Below are 20,238 nucleotides of genomic sequence, written 5' to 3' on the forward strand. Positions count from 1 at the left end.
AAAGGCTGCACCAACTTGGGCATTCAGCCAGTGTGCAAAAGACACAAGACTGCAATACAAAAAGAAAGAAATAATAATAAATAAACAAGAAATACAGTCGGCCCTCCTTATCCACAAATTCCGCATGCGCGAATTCAACCAACCGCGAATCGTGAAAACCCGGAAGTGCTCTTCCAGAACTTGTTCTTCGAGCATGTACAGACTTTTTTTCTTGTCATTATTCCCTGAACAATGCAGTAGAACAACTGTTTTATATAGCATTTACATTATATTAGGTATTATAAGTAATCTAGAGATGATTTAAAGTATATGGGAGGATGTGTGTGGGTTATCGTGGATCGAGATTGAAAAAATTCAGAAGTTCTCTTACTTAGTAAGTCAGAAGAGGTACATCCAGTATTTTTTAGCGTCAGTTAGTCAAACGTTTGCATTCGTATATAGTATATATTTTACCTTTCTATGCATATAAAACACTTAAGAATGTATATTTCAGCGCCGGGCTGAAGAAGTTCCTGAGCTTGATCTAGTGACAGATTGCTATCGAGTGTGCTCTCCACCGTGCTGGCTTGATGTGGAGGATCAAAAACCCAAAACCCAATAATTAAACCACTGTATTGTTTAGTAATAATTGTAGCTTTCATCAGGGCACAGCCTTTCTCACTTTATCCTTCAAAATTGTTCCGATCATTGACCAACGTAGCCTAACGCTTTTCCAATGACCGGTGGCGTTTCACCTCTTTCTGATCATTTTATTATTTCCACTTTATTTTAAATCATGTTCGTGATTATTTTCGTGAGCAGAAACACTGTGGATTCAGATCTCTGCTGTTGGGTCCTAATGTCCACCACACTCAGACAGGTTAAATAAGGTCTTAGGTTCCGTTGGGTCCTAAGATCCACCGCATAGACACCGGTTGAATAAGGGACTTGAGCATCCACGAATTTTGGTATCTGTGAAGGGTACTGGAACCAATCCCTTGTGGATAAGCAGGGCCGACTGTAAATCGCGAGTATAGGAGCTGAAGAGCCTTTGAAAGTGGGTTGTGGGAACATTTCAGTGATGGGGCAAGTGAAGTTGAGTGAAGTTACCCGCATCGGTTCAAGTACCTGATGGTTGAGGGGTGATAACTGTCCTTGAACCTGGTGGTGTGAGTCCTGAGGCTCCTGTATTTTCTTCCTAATGGCAACGTTCTTGTACTATTCATAGTAAATACAACAAACCAAACAAAATAATAGTAATAAATAAATAAGTAATAAAAATTGAGAAATGAGATGAAGAGCCTTGAAAATGGGTCTATAGGTTGTTGAAGGGTATGCTGAATTATGTCATTAAAACATTTTCCCAGTATTCTTTGATGTTAAGTCTATTGAAACATCTTGCGCCATTAAAAGATAACGTAGAACTGCAAGCTTTACTGTTTTTTTTTTCCTGGATTCATTTCAGACACTTCCCAAGTCGCTTGGAAAGCTGAAGTTGTTGACAAATCTGAACGTGGATCGGAACAGACTGGTGGATCTTCCGGCTGAGCTGGGAGGCTGTGCAAGTTTAAATGTACTGAGTCTCCGAGACAACAGACTAACACATCTCCCACCTGAACTGGCCAAGGCGTCTGAGATCCATGTTCTGGATGTGGCTGGGAACAGGTATGGTAGAGAGATGTACGAGTCTCAGTACACAGGAGTTATTGTGGTGTTCACACTTTTACCAAAGATATGATACAGACAGTATAGATGCTTTACCCTGAAGAACACCCTGAAGGTTAACTTGCAGGTTGAGTTGGTGGTGAGGAAGGCAAATTCTATGTTACATTCATTTCAAGATGTCTGGAATACTAGAGCAAGTAAGTGATGCTAAGGCTTTATAAGGCGCTGGTGAGGCCTCACCTTGTGAACAGTTTTGGGCCCCTCATCTTAGAAAAGATGTGCTGGTATTGGTGAGGGTTTAGAGGAGTTCCAGAAGGATGATTCCAGGAATGAAAGAGTTATCATTCGAAGAAAGTTTGATGGCTCTGGATCTGTACTCGCTTGGAATTCAGAAGGATGATGGGGGATCTCACTGAAACCATTTGAATGTTGAAAGGCCATAGTGTAGATATGGAAAGGATGTTTCACATGGTGGGAGAGTCTAGGACAAGAGGGCACAGCCTCAGGATATAGGGTCACCCATTCAAAACAGATGTGGAGAAGTTTCTTCAGCCAAAGGGTGGTGAATTTGTGGAATTGGTTGCCACAAGCAGCTGTGGAGGCCAGGTCGGCAGAGATTGATAGGTTCTTGATTGAACACTGCATCAAAGGTTATGGGAAGAAGGCCGGGAACTGGGGTTGAGGAGGAGATTTTAAAAAACAAGGATCAGCCATTCGATGGGACAGATGGCCTAATTCTGCTCTTATGTCTTATGGTGTTACGTGGAGTATAGGTTCAGGGAAGATAAGGGGTCTTGCATTTTTGTTTTATTAGTGTCAAAGTAATGAGATGAAATTACAGGGGAGATCGTTTAGTGAGGCTGAAAAAAAAAGAAAGGGATGATCAACTTGCAGCGCATATAATATGCTGGAGGAACTCAGCATCTATGGACAAAAGTACATTGATGTTTCAGGCTGAGACCCTTCATCAAGGATGATCACCTTGTTGGGATTATATTCTAAACCCTCCTAAGAGTTAATAGAAATTAAAGGCATAAATATGTTGAGAGATTATGGAAAATTGCAAGAATACTGGAGTTGTCATTGTAGGGGATTTTAACTTACCTACGATAGACTAGGACTGCCATAGTGGTAAGGGTTTAGATGAGGTGGAAGTCATAACATTTTCTCAGGCAATACTAAAGATTGTACAAGGGAGAGCGCAAAGGATGAGTTACTCTTGTGCAATAGGACAGGACAAGAGAGAGTACTGCGAGACCAGAGATCTGCTACTTAAAATACTTTTGAAAAGGATAGAACTGGTCCAAAGGTTCAAGTTCCAAATTGAAGCAAGGTGAATTTTGATGGTATTAGACAGGAAACTGCAGGAGTTGATTTATTATAAGACATAGCAGCCTAATTAGGCCATTCGTCCCATTCTGCCTGTAACCTTTGATGCTCATTAATCAAGAACCTATCAACATCCTCTTTAAATACACCCAATAAGTTGACCTCCACAGCTGTCTTTAGCATTGATTCACCACCATCTGGCTAAAAATTTCCCCTTCATCTGTGTTCCAATGAGACATTCTTGTACTGAGGCAATGCTGTCTGGTCCTGTACTTTCTCACCACTGGAAACCTCCTCTCCATATCTACTCCATCCAGGTCTTTTAGTATTTGGTAGGTGACTGTTGTACTTGACACGCTCATGGGGAAAAAGTTGCTGCTTTAAAATTTTTCTGGTCTCACCCTAAATCTATGCCCCTTAGTTATGGACTACCCTACTCTGAGGAAAAGTGTACCTTATCTAGCCCTCCATTCTCCTACATTCCAGGAATTAACAGCCTAGACTGGCCATTCCCTCCCTTTATTTCAAGCCCTCTTGTCCTGACAACATCCTCATAAGTACCCTCTGCACTCTTTCCAGTTTAACTGCATCTTTCCTGTAACAGGGCGACCCAAACCGTACACGGTACCCAAGTGTGACCTCACCAACAAATTCCACAATTGCAGCATAATATTCCAACTCCTGTACACAGTGCCCTAAATTATGAAGGTCAGTGTGCTAAGTAGCTTCACTCTGTCTTACCTGTGAAGCCCTTTAAATGAGCTAGGAGCTTGTGCACAGTTTCAATGAACTATGCACTTGAGTTCCCTCTGTTCCATTCCTAACCCCCGATGACCGACCATTTATAATACAAGTCTTACAGTGGTTTAACTTTCCAAAATGCATCACCTGGGTTGAAATTTATCTGACACTTATCAGACCACTTTCACTAACTGATTTAAGATTCCATAATCTATCATAACCATCTTCACATTCAACAGCCAATTATGTTTCATCTGTAAAATTACTAAGAAAGCCTTTCACTTTCAATCCAAATAATTTACATAAAAAGGCATTCCTTCTACCAAAGCGCAAACCATACACTTCCCTACACTATATTTTATCAGCCACTTCTTGCCCATTTTCTCAATTCGTCCAAGTCCTTTTGCAGTCTCTTTTGCTTCCTCAACACTAGCTGCCCCTCTACCTATCTTCATATTGCCCCCAAACCTGGCCACAAAGCCATCAATTCCTTCATTCAAATAATTAAGATACAACAGGAAATGAAGTGGGCGGAACACTGTTCCCTAGTATACCACTAGGCACCGGCAGCCAATAAGAAAAGGTCCTCCTTATTCCCACTTTTTGCCTCCTGCCAATCTATCCATGCTCATAATTTTCCTGTAATACCATGTGCTTTTATCTTGTTAAGCAGTCTCATGTGCGGCATCTTGCTAAAGATCTTCTAAAAATGCAAATAAACAACATCTACTGTCTCTTCTTTGTCTGTCCTGCCTATTATCTCCTCAAAGAATTCCAACAGATTTGTCAAGAAAGACTTCCCCTGAAGGAAACCATGCTGACTTTAGTCTGTTCTTTCATGTGTCTATAAGTACTTTATGCTTAATAATGGACTTCAACATTTTTCCCACCACTGAAGTCAGGTTAACTAGCTAATACTTTCCTTTCTTCTGTGCTGTACTTTTCTATGACTCCGTAATTCTGCCTTCCTTCCTTGAAGAGTAGAGAGACATTTGCAATTTTCCAGTCCTCAGCAACCATTCTGGAATCTAGATATTCTTGTTAGATCATTACTAATGCCTCCACAATATCTTAGATAGATAGATGGATACTTTATTCATCCCCAAGGGGAAATTCAACATTTTTATTGTAGCAAAACTAATTACATACAGTATTTAACTCAGTATAAATATGATATGCATCTAAAATCACCCTCCCAAAAAGCATTAATAAATAGCTTTTAAAAAGTTCTTAAATAGTTTACTAAAGTGCATTGAGTGTTAACTTAAGCTCAGTCCTAACTCTGGCACTTTAACATGTCTTGCCCCTGGTGGTTGAATTGTAGAGCCGAATGGCGTTGGGGAGTAATGATCTCTTCATCCTGTCTGAGGAGCATTGCATTGACAGCAACCTGCCGCTGAAGCTGCTTCTCTGTCTCTGGATGGTGCTGTGCAGAGGATGTTCAGGGTTTTCCATGATTGACCGTAGCCTACTCAGCACCCTCCGCTCTGCCACCGATGTCATACTCTCCAGTTCTGTGCCCACGACAGAGCCTGCCTTCCTTACCAGCTTATTAAGACGTGAGGCATCCCTCTTCTTAATGCTGCCTCCCCAGCACGCCACCACAAAGAAGAGGGCGCTCTCCACAACTGGCCGATAGAACATCTTCAGCATCTCACTACAAACATTGAATGACGCCAGCCTTCTGAGGAAGTACAGTCGACTCTGTGCCTTCCTGCACAGGGCATCAGTGTTGGCAGTCTAGTCTAGCTTCTCGTCTAACTGCACTCCCAGATACTTGTAGGTCTTAACCTGCTCCACACATTCTCCATTAATGATCACTGGCTCCATATGAGGCCTAGATCTCCTAAAGTCCACCACCATCTCCTTGGTCTTGGTGATATTGAGACGCAGGTAGTTTGAGTTGCACCATATCACAAAGTCCTGTATCAGTTTCCTATACTCTTCCTCCTGACCATTCCTGACACACCTCACTATGGCTGTGTCATCAGCGAACTTCTGCACATGGCAGGACTCCGAGTTATATTAGAAGTCTGATGTGTACAGGGTGAACAGGACCGGAGAGAGCACGGTCCCCTGCGGCGCTCCTGTGCTGCTGACCACCGTGTCAGACCTACAGTCTCCCAACCGCACATACTGAGGTCTGTCTGTCAAGTAGTCCGTTATCCAAGCCACCATGTGTGAGTCTACTCCCATCTCCGTTAGTTTGTGCCTTAAGATCCTGGGCTGGATGGTGTTAAAGGCACTAGAGAATATCTTCACCTGTCTCTTTCAGAACCCTGGGGTGTAGACCATCTGGTTCAGGTGACTTACCCACTTTCAGACCTTTCAGCTTCCTAAGCACCTTCTCCTTAGTAAAAACAACAGCAATCACTTCTGTAGCCTGACATGTTCACATTTCTGGCATACTGCAAATGTCTTCTGCAGTGAAGATTGGTGTAAAATACTTATTTTGTACGTCTGCCACCCATCACATCTTCTCCAAGGGACCAAATCTTGCAGAACAGCCAACCATGCAGGCCCCTTGTCAAAGGACTTGCTCATGTCTAAAAGGACAACGTCTACTGTCCTGTCCCGCAGAATTCCCTGCAGCAACCTCCACTGGTAATACCTGCCTCAGTAGTTCCAGTTCTCTGGTTTCCTCTTGCTGTCCTTAAACATGAGAATCACTTGAGTCCAGTTTCCAGTTTTCAGGAACTTCAATGACAATATCTTCAGAAGGACCTCTGCAGTTTCTTCACCAGCCTCCCACAAAATTCAGTGATGCACTCAGTCAAGCTCTGGGGATGACCACTTGATTGTTTGGTACGGTGGCATATACCTCCTCCCTGGTGAGCAGAGATGTTCTCAGAACACTGGATGTTCCCAACATCTCTTGGGCCACCATTGCCTCAGTCAACAGGAGAGATACAGTGGCATGCAAAAGTTTGGGCACCCCTGGTCAAAATTTCTGTTACTCTGAATAGCTGAGTGAGTAAAAGATGACCTGATTTCCAAAAGGCATAAAGTTAAAGATGACTCATTTCTTTAATATTTTAAGCAAGATTACTTTTTTATTTCCATCTTTTACAGTTTCAAAATAATAAAAAAGGAAAAGGGCCCGAAGCAAAAGTTTGGGTACCCTGCATGGTCAGTACTTAGTAACACCCCCTTTGGCAAGTATCACAGCTTGTAAACACTTTCTGTAGTTAGCTAAGAGTCTTTCAATTCTTGTTTGGGGGATTTTCGCCCGTTCTTCCTTGCAAAAGGCTTCTAGTTCTGTGAGATTCTTCAGCTGTCTTGCATGCACTGCTCTTTTAAGGTCTATCCACAGATTTTCGATGATATTTAGGTCAGGGAACTGTAAGGGCCATGGCAAAACCTTCAGCTTGCGCCTCTTGAGGTAGTTCATTGTGGATTTTGAGGTGTGTTTAGGATCATTGTCCTGTTGTAGAAGCCATCCTGTTTTCATCTGCTGCTTTTTTACAGACAGTGTGATGTTTGCTTCTAGAATTTGCTGGTATTTAATTGAATTCATTCTTTCCTCTACCAGTGCAATGTTCCCCACGCCGCTGGCTGCAACATAAGCCCAAAGAATGATTGATCTACCCCGGTGCTTAACAGTTGGAGAGGTTCTTTTCATGAAGTTCTGCACCCTTTTTTCTCCAAACATAACTTTGCTTATTGCGGCCAAGAAGTTCTATTTTAACTTCATGAGTCCACTTGTTTCCAAAATGCATCAGGCTTGTTTAGACGTTCCTTTGCAAACTTCAGGTGCTGAATTTTGTGGTGAGGACACAGGAAAGGTTTTCTTCTGATGACTCTTCCATGAAGGTCATATTTGTGCAGGATTCGCTGCACAGTAGAACAGTGCACCACCACTCCAGAGTCTGATAAATCTTCCTGAATGTCTTTTGCAGTCAAACGGGGGTTTTGATTTGTCTTTCTAGCAATCCTACGAGCAGTTCTCTCAGAAAGTTTTCTTGGTCATGGAGACTTCAACTTGACCTCCATCGTTCCTATTAACTGCCATTTCCTAATTAACGTTATGAGCTGAGGAAATGGCTACCTGAAAACACTTTGCTATCTTCTTATAGCCTTCTCCTGCTTTGTGGGCATCATTTAGTAGAGGAGCCCATGGCTGCCGATTGTTGGGACAAGGTTTGAGGAGTTAGGGTATTTATAAAGCTTTGAAATTTGCATAATCTGGCTTTTCCTAATGATGACTGTGAACAAGCCATAGCCCTAACAAGCTAATTAAGGTCTGAGACCTTGGTAAAAGTTATCTGGGAGCTCAAGTCTCTTGGGATGCCCAAACTGTTGCATGGTGCTGCTTTCCTTTTTCTCACTCTAAAATTGTACATAACAAAAATAATACACTAATCTTGCTTAAAGTGTTGAAAAGAATGTTTCATCTTTAACTTTATGACTTTTGGAGATCAGTTATCTTCTACTCACTTAACTATTTACAGTAACTGAAATTTTGACCAGGGGTGCCCAAATTTTTCATTCCACTGTATTTGTTAAAAGTCCCTCCCATCTCCTGTAGCTGAAGACACAGGTGGACCTGCTGATCTCATTGGAAACCGACTCCTCCCCTTTTACTCCTAATATAGCCCGAGATCAACCTTGGATTTGTTTGACTCCACTTTGTGCCCCTCACTCTGCCCCCCTCCCCCCAGGTTGGTGAATCTCCCGTTTGCTCTGACGAACCTGAATCTGAAGGCACTGTGGCTCGCAGAGAACCAGTCTCAGCCAATGCTCAAATTCCAGACGGAGGACGATGAGAAGACAGGTGACAAGGTACTCACCTGTTACCTGCTACCTCAGCAACCCTCCCCAAGCCTGGGTAAGTCAATGTCATGTGTGCCCCCTATCTCCCCTCACACCTTCGATCCCCCCCCTCTAGTGTTACACCTCCTACCCCCCTCACCTTAAACCGTCACTAGTGTTACATTCTTTCCCCTCACCTTAAACCGTCACGAGTGTTACGCCCTTTCCCCTCTCACTTTAAACCGTCATTAGTGTTACACCCTTTCCCCTCACCTTAAACCGTCACTAGTGTTACACCCTTTCCCCTCTCACTTTAAACTGTCATTAGTGTTACACCCTTTCCCCTCTCACCTTAAACCGTCACTAGTGTTACACCCTTTCCCCTCTCACTTTAAACCGTCACTAGTGTTACACCCTTTCCCCTCACCTTAAACCGTCACTAGTGTTACACCCTTTCCCCTCACCTTAAACCGTCACTAGTGTTACACCCTTTCCCCTCACCTTAAACCGTCACTAGTGTTACACCCTTTCCCCTCACCTTAAACCATCTCCAGTGTTACACCCCCCTCCCCCTTTCACCTTAAACCATCTCCAGTGTTACACCCCACTACCCGTCACACCTTAAATCATCTCTGGTGATACATCCCTACTCCTCTCACCTTAAACTGTCTCTAGTGAATCACCCTCTGCCCCTCTCTCCTTTAACCATATAACCATTTAACAATTACAGCATGGAAACAGACCATTTCAGCCCTTCTAGTCCGTGCCGAATGCTTACTCTCACCTAGTCCCACCGACCTGCACTCAGCCCATAACCCTCCATTCCTTTCCTGTCCATATACCTATCCAATTTTACTTTAAATGACAATACTGAACCTACCTCTACCACTTCTACTGGAAGCTCGTTCCACACAGCTACCACTCTCTGAGTAAAGAAGTTCCCCTTCGTGTTACCCCCTAAGCTTTTGCCCCCTAACTCTCAACTCATGTCCTTCTGTTTGAATCTCCCCTACTCTCAATGGAAAAAGCCTATCCGTCAACTCTCTCTATCCCCCTCATAATTTTAAATGCCTCTATCAAGTCCCCCCTCAATCTTCTACGTTCCAAAGAATAAAGACCTAACTTGTTCAACCTTAAATCATCTCTAACCCTCTCATCTTAAACTGGCCTTCTCTAGTGTTACAGCTCCTTCCCCTGTCACCTTTAAGCCTACCTGCTCCAGTGTTTATACACCACCTTGCTCTCCTTGAACCAATCGTCTCTAATATTACACTCTCTCTGCCACAAGCAGTGTCTGCATTTTCTGCCCATCATGATTTTATAACCATCTATGTAGCCACCCTTCTGTGTGACTGGGAAGACTGTCTGAGCCTAACATGTCTCCCCTTACAACTCAAGTCCCTGATGTCACTAATCTCCCAACGTTTCAGTTATTTGTGTCATTTTTGCTGGCGTTCTCATTTTTATTGTCATTCCCATATTCCCCCAGTTGTTCTCATACCACTGCTGTCATTGCTATAGTCCTCCAATTGTTCTGAATGTTCATGCCATTCCCATACCCCTTGCAGTGGTCCACTTGTCTCCCTTGTGCCCATACCCCACTCCTTATTCCCATACCCCTCCCATTGTTCCCGTGCTGCCATTTATTCCAATACCCCTCCCATTGTAACCATACCCTTTCTGCTGTTCCTGGTTTTTCCCACATCCCTACCATTCTTCCCATATCCCTCTCATTGTTGCCTTGTCGCTGTCCTTGTAATTCTCCTGTCATTTCATACCCCTCACATTATTTCAGTTCTTTCTGTCATTCCCATATCCGTCCTGTCATTCCTATTCTTCCTGTTGTTACTGTATCCCTCCCATTGTTCCCATTCTTCCTGTTATTTCTTATCCCTCCTGTCATTCCTGTTACTCCTATCATTCCCATATCACTCCCGTCATTCCCATTTTTCCTGTCATTCCTGTATCCACCTCATCATTCCCTGAACCCTTCTGTCATTTTGTTTTTTTCTGTTATTTCTGTAGCCCTCCTGTTGTTGCTGTATCCCTCCTCTTGTTCCCATTCTGTCTGTAATTTCTGGTCTGTCCTAACTGTCCCAACCTGTCTGGTAGGCATCCCAGACCCTACCCCCAACTCGGCTGCATCACTCCCAGTCTGCCCTGCTGGATCCCCACTCAGCTGTCTCTCAGAGGCTCACTGACTCCTTTGCATTTTATCACAGAGAACCTTTTGAGTGACAGCCTGGATGAGACGTGGCTGGAGCCGAACTTGAACCGTGTCAGTGTGATCCAGTTCCAGGAAGAGCCTGCGCACGGCGAGGAGAATGATGAAGAAGCAGAGAGATGTGTGAGTTACTCTCCCCGGGGAGGAGTGGGAGGTTGGGTGTTGGAATAATATGGACCAGTGGTCTTCCCAAGTGTGGGTTGTACGGAGACTTGGTCCCGCCCTGAGTTACTGGGGAATTCAGTGGTCTTCCCGAGTAGGGGTTGGATTGTGACCTGGTCCTGTTACTCAGAAAGAGAGATGGTGGGTCTGCTGAGAAGGGCTATCCTTCTCCTGGGGGGACCTGGGCTGGGGTGTGGGTGCAAGGAATTTCTCTCCATCCAGGAGTGATTTATTTAATCTCTTCATTCAAGGAATCTCGTCCATCCAGCCCAGATGTAGATGGACTGGAAGTTCTAGTTGAGCCAGATATGCTGCAGATAGGTCAAGGTGCCATTTCGGCAAAATGTGTTGTTGATGGGGGCTGGTTGGGCTAGATGTATTGCCGAAGGGGTGGCAGTATCTGTTAAACCAGGTGTGTTCAAAGCAAATTTAATTGTTAAAGTGCATAGATGTCACCATGTACAAACCTGAAATTTATTTTCTTATGGGCAAACTCAATGATTCGCTAGAATAATGACCGTATCAAAATCAGTGAAAGACACCCAATTAGTTAATTCAAACAGAATGTAGAAGACAACAAATTGTGCAAATAGAGTCAGGGAAAAGTATAGCATAGAAACAGGTCCTTTGGCCCATCTAATCCATGCCAAAACCATTTAAGTTGCCTACTCCCATTGACCTGAACAAGGACCGTAACCCTCCATACCCCTACTCTCTATGCACCTATCCAAACTTAGCTCAAAAATTGAAATTAAACTTCTATGTACTACTTGTGAGGTAGCTCATTCCACACTCTCACACCCTCTGAGTGAAGAAACTTCCCCTCATATTCCTCTTAAACTTTTCACACTAAATCCTTGGCCTCTGGTTGTAGTTCCAGCCAACCTCAGTGGAAAGAGCCACACAATTTGGTATAGTTCTATCAAATCTCCTGCTTCTATGTTCCAAGCAATAAAGTCCTAACCTGTTCAATCTTTCTGCAGAACACAGGTTCTCTAGACTCAGCAACATCCTTGTAAATTTTCTCTGCACTCTTTCAACATTGTTTATATCTTTCCTGTAGGTGCGTGACCAAAACTGCACATAATGTTCCAAATGAGGCCTCACCAACGTCTCATACAACTTCAACATAACGTCCCATTTCCTGTGCTCAGTACTTTATTTTATGAAGGCCAATGTGGCAAAACTAATGACTTATCTCCCTATGATGCAACTTTCAACAAATGATAGATTTGTATTCCCAGATCTCTTTGTTCTACCACATTCCTGAGTCAAACCCAGCGACACATCACTAATCACAGTCAGAGAGGGAACCCTTTACCACCACTCTTTGGCTTCTCCCACAAAGTAAATGTCTAATCCAATTTACCTCATCCTGAATGCTGAGCAACTGCACCTTCGATCGGAGTTGCAGAGAAGTAGTCACCCCTAAGTTGCAGGAGGCGAGTAGCTGGGTGACTGTTGGGAGAAGAAATGGAAAGGTGAATAGGCAGTTAGCGCAGAGTATCCCAGTGGTCACTTCCCTCAAAAATGAGTATTGTAGCAGTGTGCTACATGCAGCGCTAAAATTACGACACGGAGTCGGTAACTGCAGTCGAAGGAAAAAACTTTATTCGAAATACCCAGCCTTGCTTTTAAACCTCCCTCAACCTGCCCCCCGTGGCACAGAGGCTCCAAAGCTCTGTGCTCACAAACCCCCGTAGGCTATCTCCCTTAGCCTGGACAACTGTTGTTGCGGATGACCTCAAAGGGAATACCACAGAGACTGGGTTACTGGCAATGAGCATGGGTCCGTGGTGCAGAAGGGAAAGAGGGAGAAGAGGGGAGCAGTTGTGATAGGGGACTCAGTAGTTGGAAACAGACATGAGATTCTGTGAATGTGAATGGGACACCCAGATGGTATGTTGCTTCCCAAGTCCCAGGGTTTGGGACATCTTGGATCGCATCCACAGCATTTTGGAGAGGGAGGGAGAGCAGCCAGATGTCTTGGTAAGTATTGGTACCAATGACGTAGGAAGGAAAAGCAAAGAGGTTCTGAAGTGAGAATTTAGAGAACTAGGCAGAAACCTAAGAAGCAGAGCCTCCAAGATAGGTGAAACCGCGAGGGGGAATGAAACATAATGGCATCATGGTTACTGGGTGCAAAGTGTCACCCTACACAAACTTTTGTCACCCGCCCTGTTTCAGTCTCTAATAGCAGATCAAGTGTCAGACACACTCTGTCTTTGGGCTTCAACATACTGATGAAAGAAACTTTCCCGAGCACATTTGACAACCTTGATCCCATCTAGTCCTTTTACAGTATGGGAGTCCCAGTCAATATGTGGAAGTTAAAATCACCTGCTATTATTTCTTGCAACAATCTGTAATCTCTCTCCAAATTTTCTTCTTCTGTCCCTCGGACTGTTGATTGGTCTGTTACACAGCTGTATCAACATGGTCACGCCTTTCTTATTTCTCAGTTCCACCATAACGCTTCACTTGACAAGCTGTCGTGTCGTCCTGACAGAGCACTGCCATGACATTTTCCCTGTCCAGTAATGCCCCTTTAATCCCTCCTGCTTCATCATGTCTAAAATAACGGAATCCCGGAATATTGAGCTGCCAGTCCTGTCGTTCCTGCAACAGTCTCTCAAATGGCTGCAATTCCAGTTGTTGATCCATGCTCTGAGTTCATCCGCTTTTTCTTGCACAGAATATGAAAAGAAGAAGCAATAGTAATAAATATCGAGAACATGAGGTGGAGAGTCCTTGAAACTGATCCCATGCGTTGTGGGAGTGTGTCAGTGTTGGGGCAAGTGAAGTTGAGTGTAGTTACCCCTTTGGTTCAAGTGCCTGATGGTTGAGGGACAGAAACATAGAAACTGTTCCTGAACCTGGTGGTGCGAGTCCTGAGGCTTCTGTATCTGCTTCCTGATGGCAACGTTCTCTTTGTATTCATAGTAAATACTAAGAATCAAACAAAATAATAGTAATAAATAAATAAGTAATAGAAATTGAGAAATGAGATGTAGAGCCTTGAAAGTAGGTCTATAGGTTGTGCAAGAATATGCTGAATTAGAAAACATAGAAAACCTACAGCACAATACTGGCCCTTCAGCCCACGAAGTTGTGCTGAAAATGTCCCTACCTTAGAAATTAGGCTTACCATTAGCCCTCTAAGCTAATGGTATTTTTACCATTAGCCCTCTAAGCTTAGCCATTTTTCTAAGCTCCATGTACCTATCCAAAAGTCTCCTAAAAGACCCTATCGTATCTGCCTCCACCACCATTGCCGGCAGCCCATTCCATGCACTCACCACTCTCTGAGTAAAAAACTTACCTCTGACATCTCCTCTGTACCTACTCCCCAGCACCTTAAACCTGTGTCCTCTTGTGGCAGCCATTTCAGCCCTGGGAAAAAGCATCTGACTATCCACACAATCAGCGCCTCTCATCATCTTATACCCCTCTATCAGGTCACCCGTCATCCTCTGTCACTCCAAAGAGAAAAGGCTGAGTTCACTCAACCTATTCTCATAAAGCATACTCCCCAATCCAGGCAACATCCTTGTAAGTTGTGTCATTAAAACTTTTTCCCAACAGTCTTTGATGCTAAGAACAATGAAACATCTTGCAATAATTAAAGATGAGGCAGAACTTCAAGGGACTGAAATCATAATATCATCAGGTGATGCTGGAGTTCATGATGGTTCATCCATGTTTTGACGGTTAAAGTGAATATAGAGGCATTAAGTTCATCTGGAAGTGAAGCCCTATAGTCTGCTATGTCACTTGATTTATTTTATAACAGGTGATAGTATTTATAGTGTTGTTGATCGGGATACTGATTGGGACAGATGTGCTGTTGATGGAGTATTGGTTGGGCTAGAAGTATTGTAGATGGGGTAGAGCTACCTGTTGGGCCAGATGTGTAGTTGCCTGAGGTACCTGTTGGGCCAGATGGGCAGTTGACAGGGGTCCCTGTTGGGCTGGATAAATTGCTGATGGGGAATTAGTTGGGACTGGTGTTGTAGATGGGTTGGAGGTAGCTGTTGGGCCAGGTGCGTCTCTGACCTGTCGCTGTTTTGTCTGTGCTCTGTAGGGTGGCTTACACCGCAGGGCGACCCCACATCCCAGTGAGCTGAAGGTGATGAAACAGGCAATAGAAGAACGCAGAGGAGAGGCACTCACCATAAAAGCACAGGAGCCCCCTGAGTTTCCAGAATCTCCAGAGCCCCCAGTACCGGGGTCTGAGGTGGGTGAGGATCAGAGTTTGTGGGTGGGGGAGGGTGGGATGAGAATGGGGGCAGGTGTTGATGGGGTGCGGAGTATGGAGGGAGGATTGGGGAAGGAAGTGTGTGCAGGGAGGGTGGTGAGGGGAGTGTTAATTTGTTGAGAGGTCGGGAGTGAGGGTCCTGTGTGAGTGGGGAGTGGGGGTGGGGGGGGTGTAAAGAGATGTGGAGGGTGTGGGTCCGGTTGGGTTGCAGGACCCTGGAACAGCTAGTGCGCGTGTCTGTTGGTTTGACTGGGTGGACAGGGTGGAACAGCTGACCTGTGGGTTGTCTGACTGGGTGGACAGGGTGGTACAGCTGACCTGTGCTGTGTACAGGGAGAGCGGCTGAATGCAGAGTCAGATCAGAGCCCGGACTGCCGTCTGTCAAATGGTGAGCTGTGCCCCATCGCAGATGATCCAGAACTGGCCGTCACTTCTCTGCCAACAGGGCAGGCTTTAGAGGAGCAGACTAGTGACTCCGAGGACCACAATGAGGAGAAAGGGGAGGAAGATGATGAAGACGGATACTTTGAGGTACAGAGCCCAAGTCGTCATCCACGTCACCATGTCACAAAGATGTATGGTATCAAAACAGGGAATTCAGCCCATCCTGTACACCAGCAGGATCTATGCTAATCCTGGCTCCCAGCATGTGCTGTAACCTTCACTGTCTGGGCCATTCCTGTGCTGACGTCCACATTTCCTAAATAATTCCAGTGCCTCAGTCTCTACCACTCCCTCTGGCATTGTGGTCCAGGGGCTCACCCCCTCCCTGCATGAAGGAGCATCATTCTAGTCCCCTTAATATTCCCTTCCCCTTGTCCTTTCCTTTGTTTTACATCTGACAGGGCGAAGTTCAGACTCGATTTATATATCACAAGTATAAGGAAATATACAGTGAAATGCATTAGTAACCAATACACCCATGACATAGGGGAAGAATTTGGGCATTCAGCGCTTTGAGTCTGATCTGCTATTCCATGTCGGCTGATTTATTATCCCTCTCAACTGCATTCTCCTGCCTACCCCGTAACCTATGCTGCTCTGAGGAATTAAGAACCTATCACCCCTGCTTTAAATATTCCCAATGACTTGGCCTCTGTAGCTGCCAGTGGCAATGAATTCCACAGATTCACTGCACTCTGGCTGAAGAATTTCCTCCTCAGCTCTTTTCTAAATGGATGTCCCTGTATTCTGAAGCTGTATTCTCTAGTCTTATACTCCCCCACTATTGGAAATATCCTCTCCACCTTCTCTCTATCAATATTTGATAGGTTTCAATGAGATTCCCCTTCATTCTTCTGAACTCTGGTGATTACAGGCCCAGAGCCATCAGACCCAGGAATATGCTGGGGACAGCCCACAAATGTCGCCACACATTCCAGTGCCAACATAGCATGCCCACCACGTTCAACAGAACAGCACAGAATATAACAAAACACAAAACAACAATGAAACAAGCCCCGTTCCTTCCTTCCTCCGGCCCCAGCCACATATACAAGCAGTGTTCTAACCCCAGAACTAGCTACCTTCTGCCTCCAGCATTCATGATGCAGAAACCCAGTGCAGGCCACTGTCTCTGGCTGGCATATACCGAGTGCGGGCCACTATCTCTGGCTGGCGTATACCCAGTGCAGGCCACTATCTCTGGCTGGCGTATACCCAGTGCGGGCCACTATCTCTGGCTGGCGTATACCCAGTGCGGGCCACTATCTCTGGCTGGCATATACCCAGTGCAGGCCACTATCTCTGGCTGGCGTATACCCAGTGCGGGCCACTATCTCTGGCTGGCATATACTCAGTGCGAGTCACTGTCCCTGGCTGGCGTATACCCAGTGCAGGCCGCTGTCTCTGGCTGGCATATACCCAGTGAGGGCCACTATCTCTGGCTGGCGTATACCCAGTGCGGGCCACTATCTCTGGCTGGCGTATACCCAGTGCGGGCCACTATCTCTGGCTGGCATATACTCAGTGCGAGCCACTGTCCCTGGCTGGCGTATACCCAGTGCGGGCCACTATCTCTGGCTGGCGTATACCCAGTGCGGGCCACTATCTCTGGCTGGCGTATACCCAGTGCGGGCCACTATCTCTGGCTGGCGTATACCCAGTGCGGTGCGGACCACTATCTCTGGCTGGCGTATACCCAGTGCAGGGTGTGGAGCACTAGCCAGGGGAGTTTACCCTTGCTTGGAGCAATGGTGTACAGCCATGCAGGGTGCTGTGTATCTGCACATTTGTCTGTATAGCTGCATGTCTGTGGATAACTGTATGTGTATCTGGATAACTGTATGTGTATCTGGATAACTATGTGTCTAAGTGGATAACTGTACGTCTATGTGGATAACTGTATGTGGATACCTGTACGTCTATGTGGATAACTGTATGTGGGTAATTGTATGTCTGTGTGGATAACTGTATGTAGGTAACTATGTCTGTGTGGATAACTATGTCTGGATAACTGTATGTGGATAACTGTGTCTGTGTGGATAACTGGAAGTCTATGTGGATAACTATGTCTATGGATAACTATGTGTGGATATCTGTATGTCTGTGTGGATTGTTATGTATTCAGGCAACAATAAATATATGAGTTAGGCAAGGGTTTATATAACAAATAACACGTTTATTAAACACTGAAAGCAAAACCCCCCCAAAAGAAAACAAACACTAACGTAACCGGAAATCAGCTGCTGTGCGGCAGCGTAAATAGTTCTTAAAGCGATGAAGCTTACAGTTCTTAAAGCGATGTTGCAAAAACAGTTCTTTAAAGTAGTATTGCCAAAAGTTCGAAATGCTCACAGTCCATTTAAGGGAGAGACTTTTTAAGACGATTTAAATTCTCTTTCACGTCGTTTTGCTTCGATCCCCGACGTCGAACTTTTCCCACGAAGAATTTACGAAACGTAACGGCTGAAAGGCACTGACCTTTCCTTTATCACACTGTCCTCAATCTTTTCTGCTATTTCACAGGGATTAACACGAGAACAGTCAACGAATTCCTTCCGAATAAGGATCAAACAAGGTTGAACCCGTTTCGCCGTCGAAAATCGATTCTCCTCGATCTTTAACTCCCGAACTCCGATCTTCGCTCTCCACTGATCCTCAACTAGCAGTATTGTAAAGAAACTGCTGGCAATGATCTTTTAAACTTTAGGCATTAGATAAAAACTTCATCCTTCAACTAAACAGCGTCATCATATTAAATCATGCGGCAGCATGAAGTCAGCATGGCAAATCCCACCACGAACTGCCCCCCCCCCCCTCACAGGGTGGGGTCTTCCTTTTATAACCTGTTTAAAAAAAAAACCTGTCACATGATCTCTACTGGCGGGAAAAAGACATCACTCCACCATCACAAGACCATTACCTCAAGTCCAGTATAGCTTCAACCCCAGTCACGTGACAAGGGTACCACTGTCATGTGTCACGAGTACGTAACAGGATAACTATCTGTATGTGGATAACTATGTCTAACTGTGGATAACTGTATGTCTGTGTGGATAACTGTATGTGGGTAACTGTATGTCTGTGTGGATAATTGTATGTCTGTAGGTAACTAAGATAGCTGCATGGATAACTGCATGCCTCCTTAAGAAATGATTGCTGCTGTATCTGCTTCACAGCCCACAGTGCGATTCACAGATGACACAGTGATGAGAGGTGAAGGAGAAGAAGGAGTGGGCGAGGGCGATTCCTTCGTTGCCGAGAAGCAGCGGCTGATTCGTAAGGACACACCGCACTACAAGAAGCAGTTCAAGATCAACAAGCTGCCGAGGCCCGAGGCAGTGATGGCCATGCTGCAAGCTATACCCAGCACCGAGGTGCCAGAGCAGGGAGGTCAGGAGCCCGAGTGCAGCCTGCCAGAGGTCAGAGCCGAAAGGATCTCTCAGCCCCCTGTGAAGGTAGGATGCAAGCCATGACCGGCAGACCTGGCCCCGGTGGGGGTGTGGCACGGGAGGGTGTCAAGGGCAGGCAGCTGGTGTTTCCTCAGCATTGGAGCGTACGGAGAGTTGTCGATACATTGACACCTGCCACGGGCATAACCTCTTACTGGGGTATGTCTCCCAGTAACAGGCATGTCAAATCAAATGAGCTACCAAAAACACAGAGTGACATGAAGTGAGCAGCCAGTAATCAGGTTAATGGTGATAGTGCCATCCTGGTTCTGAGCTTGCTGTCCCTGGATTGCAGGGAGTGTGAGAGATCTGTCTGTCTACACAGCATTACGTGCCTGATAGTGGTCAGTGTGTCAGCAAATGCAGAGGGAGATGGACACGGCTGTACTCTGATCAGAGATTGTACCCTGCACCACACATTGAGATCCACAGACAGCACCTCTGTACACGACAACCCTTCTGTGGCTATCGACTGAGTTTACTGATTTCTCGCTCATAAACTCTTGCATGGCTGTCATCCTCCTTGTTGCCCCAGTATTCATTGCACAAACTAACATTGGATCAGCCTGCAGCAACTGCCTACAAAAACGCTTGAGGAACTGCTTATTCATTTCCGTGGATTGTTCCTGACTAGCTGTGCTCGCCCAGCGTTCTTTGTGCGTTGCTCTGGATGTCCAGCGTTTGCGGGATCTCCTGCATTCAGTTCCGAGACCAGAGTGTGAATTAACCTAGTCCTCAGTCAGCTGCCATAGTTGGTGTCTACCTTACTGCCATTGTCTGCTTCCCCTCCTCGCTCACATTCTCTGTATCTGTTCAGCACTTTCACATTAAGGGAGAGCAAGTGGTACTTAATAAAGACGGAAAGACCTCCAGGCCCCTCAAGGTGCCCCCTTCTGCCCTCATCCTCTTCCTTCCCACATTTTCCCTCATCCCCATTACCTTTCTTCTTCCTTCTGTATTCTGCCTCTCTCTCTGTCCTGTTTAATCATAAGACTATATCCATGTTTCTGTGTGTCTGTTTATCTTTCTCTCTCTTCCCCACCCCGCTCTCCCCACCCCACTCTCCCCTTCCCCACCTCTGTTCGTCCCCCCCATTGCCCCATCTCTTTCCTGCCTACATGATCATTTCTTTTCACCTCTCCTCCCAGTCTCCTCAATTGCTCTCTGCTGCAGACTCAGATTTGTTCTTTGAACATTGCTCTTCCACGCTGTATGATCCATATTAACCTCACGTT

At 45.3% G+C, this 20,238-nt stretch overlaps 1 protein-coding gene across 8 annotated transcripts in view; it reads left to right on the plus strand.

Annotated features, from left to right (window-relative positions):
- scrib (scribble planar cell polarity protein) overlaps positions 1 to 20,238 on the plus strand; it is a 349,859-nt gene that overhangs the window by 134,134 nt on the left and 195,487 nt on the right. For all 8 annotated transcript variants that reach the window (XM_059971535.1, XM_059971528.1, XM_059971533.1 and 5 more), the window contains exons 10-15: positions 1,445 to 1,644; positions 8,376 to 8,542; positions 10,689 to 10,813; positions 14,937 to 15,089; positions 15,444 to 15,641; positions 18,731 to 19,009. In XM_059971535.1, the coding sequence (XP_059827518.1) occupies positions 1,445 to 1,644; positions 8,376 to 8,542; positions 10,689 to 10,813; positions 14,937 to 15,089; positions 15,444 to 15,641; positions 18,731 to 19,009 (1,122 nt within the window). The remainder of the gene's footprint in view (positions 1 to 1,444; positions 1,645 to 8,375; positions 8,543 to 10,688; positions 10,814 to 14,936; positions 15,090 to 15,443; positions 15,642 to 18,730; positions 19,010 to 20,238) is intronic.

This window comes from Hypanus sabinus, chromosome 6, assembly GCF_030144855.1.
Source record: "Hypanus sabinus isolate sHypSab1 chromosome 6, sHypSab1.hap1, whole genome shotgun sequence".
NCBI lineage: Eukaryota > Metazoa > Chordata > Chondrichthyes > Myliobatiformes > Dasyatidae > Hypanus > Hypanus sabinus.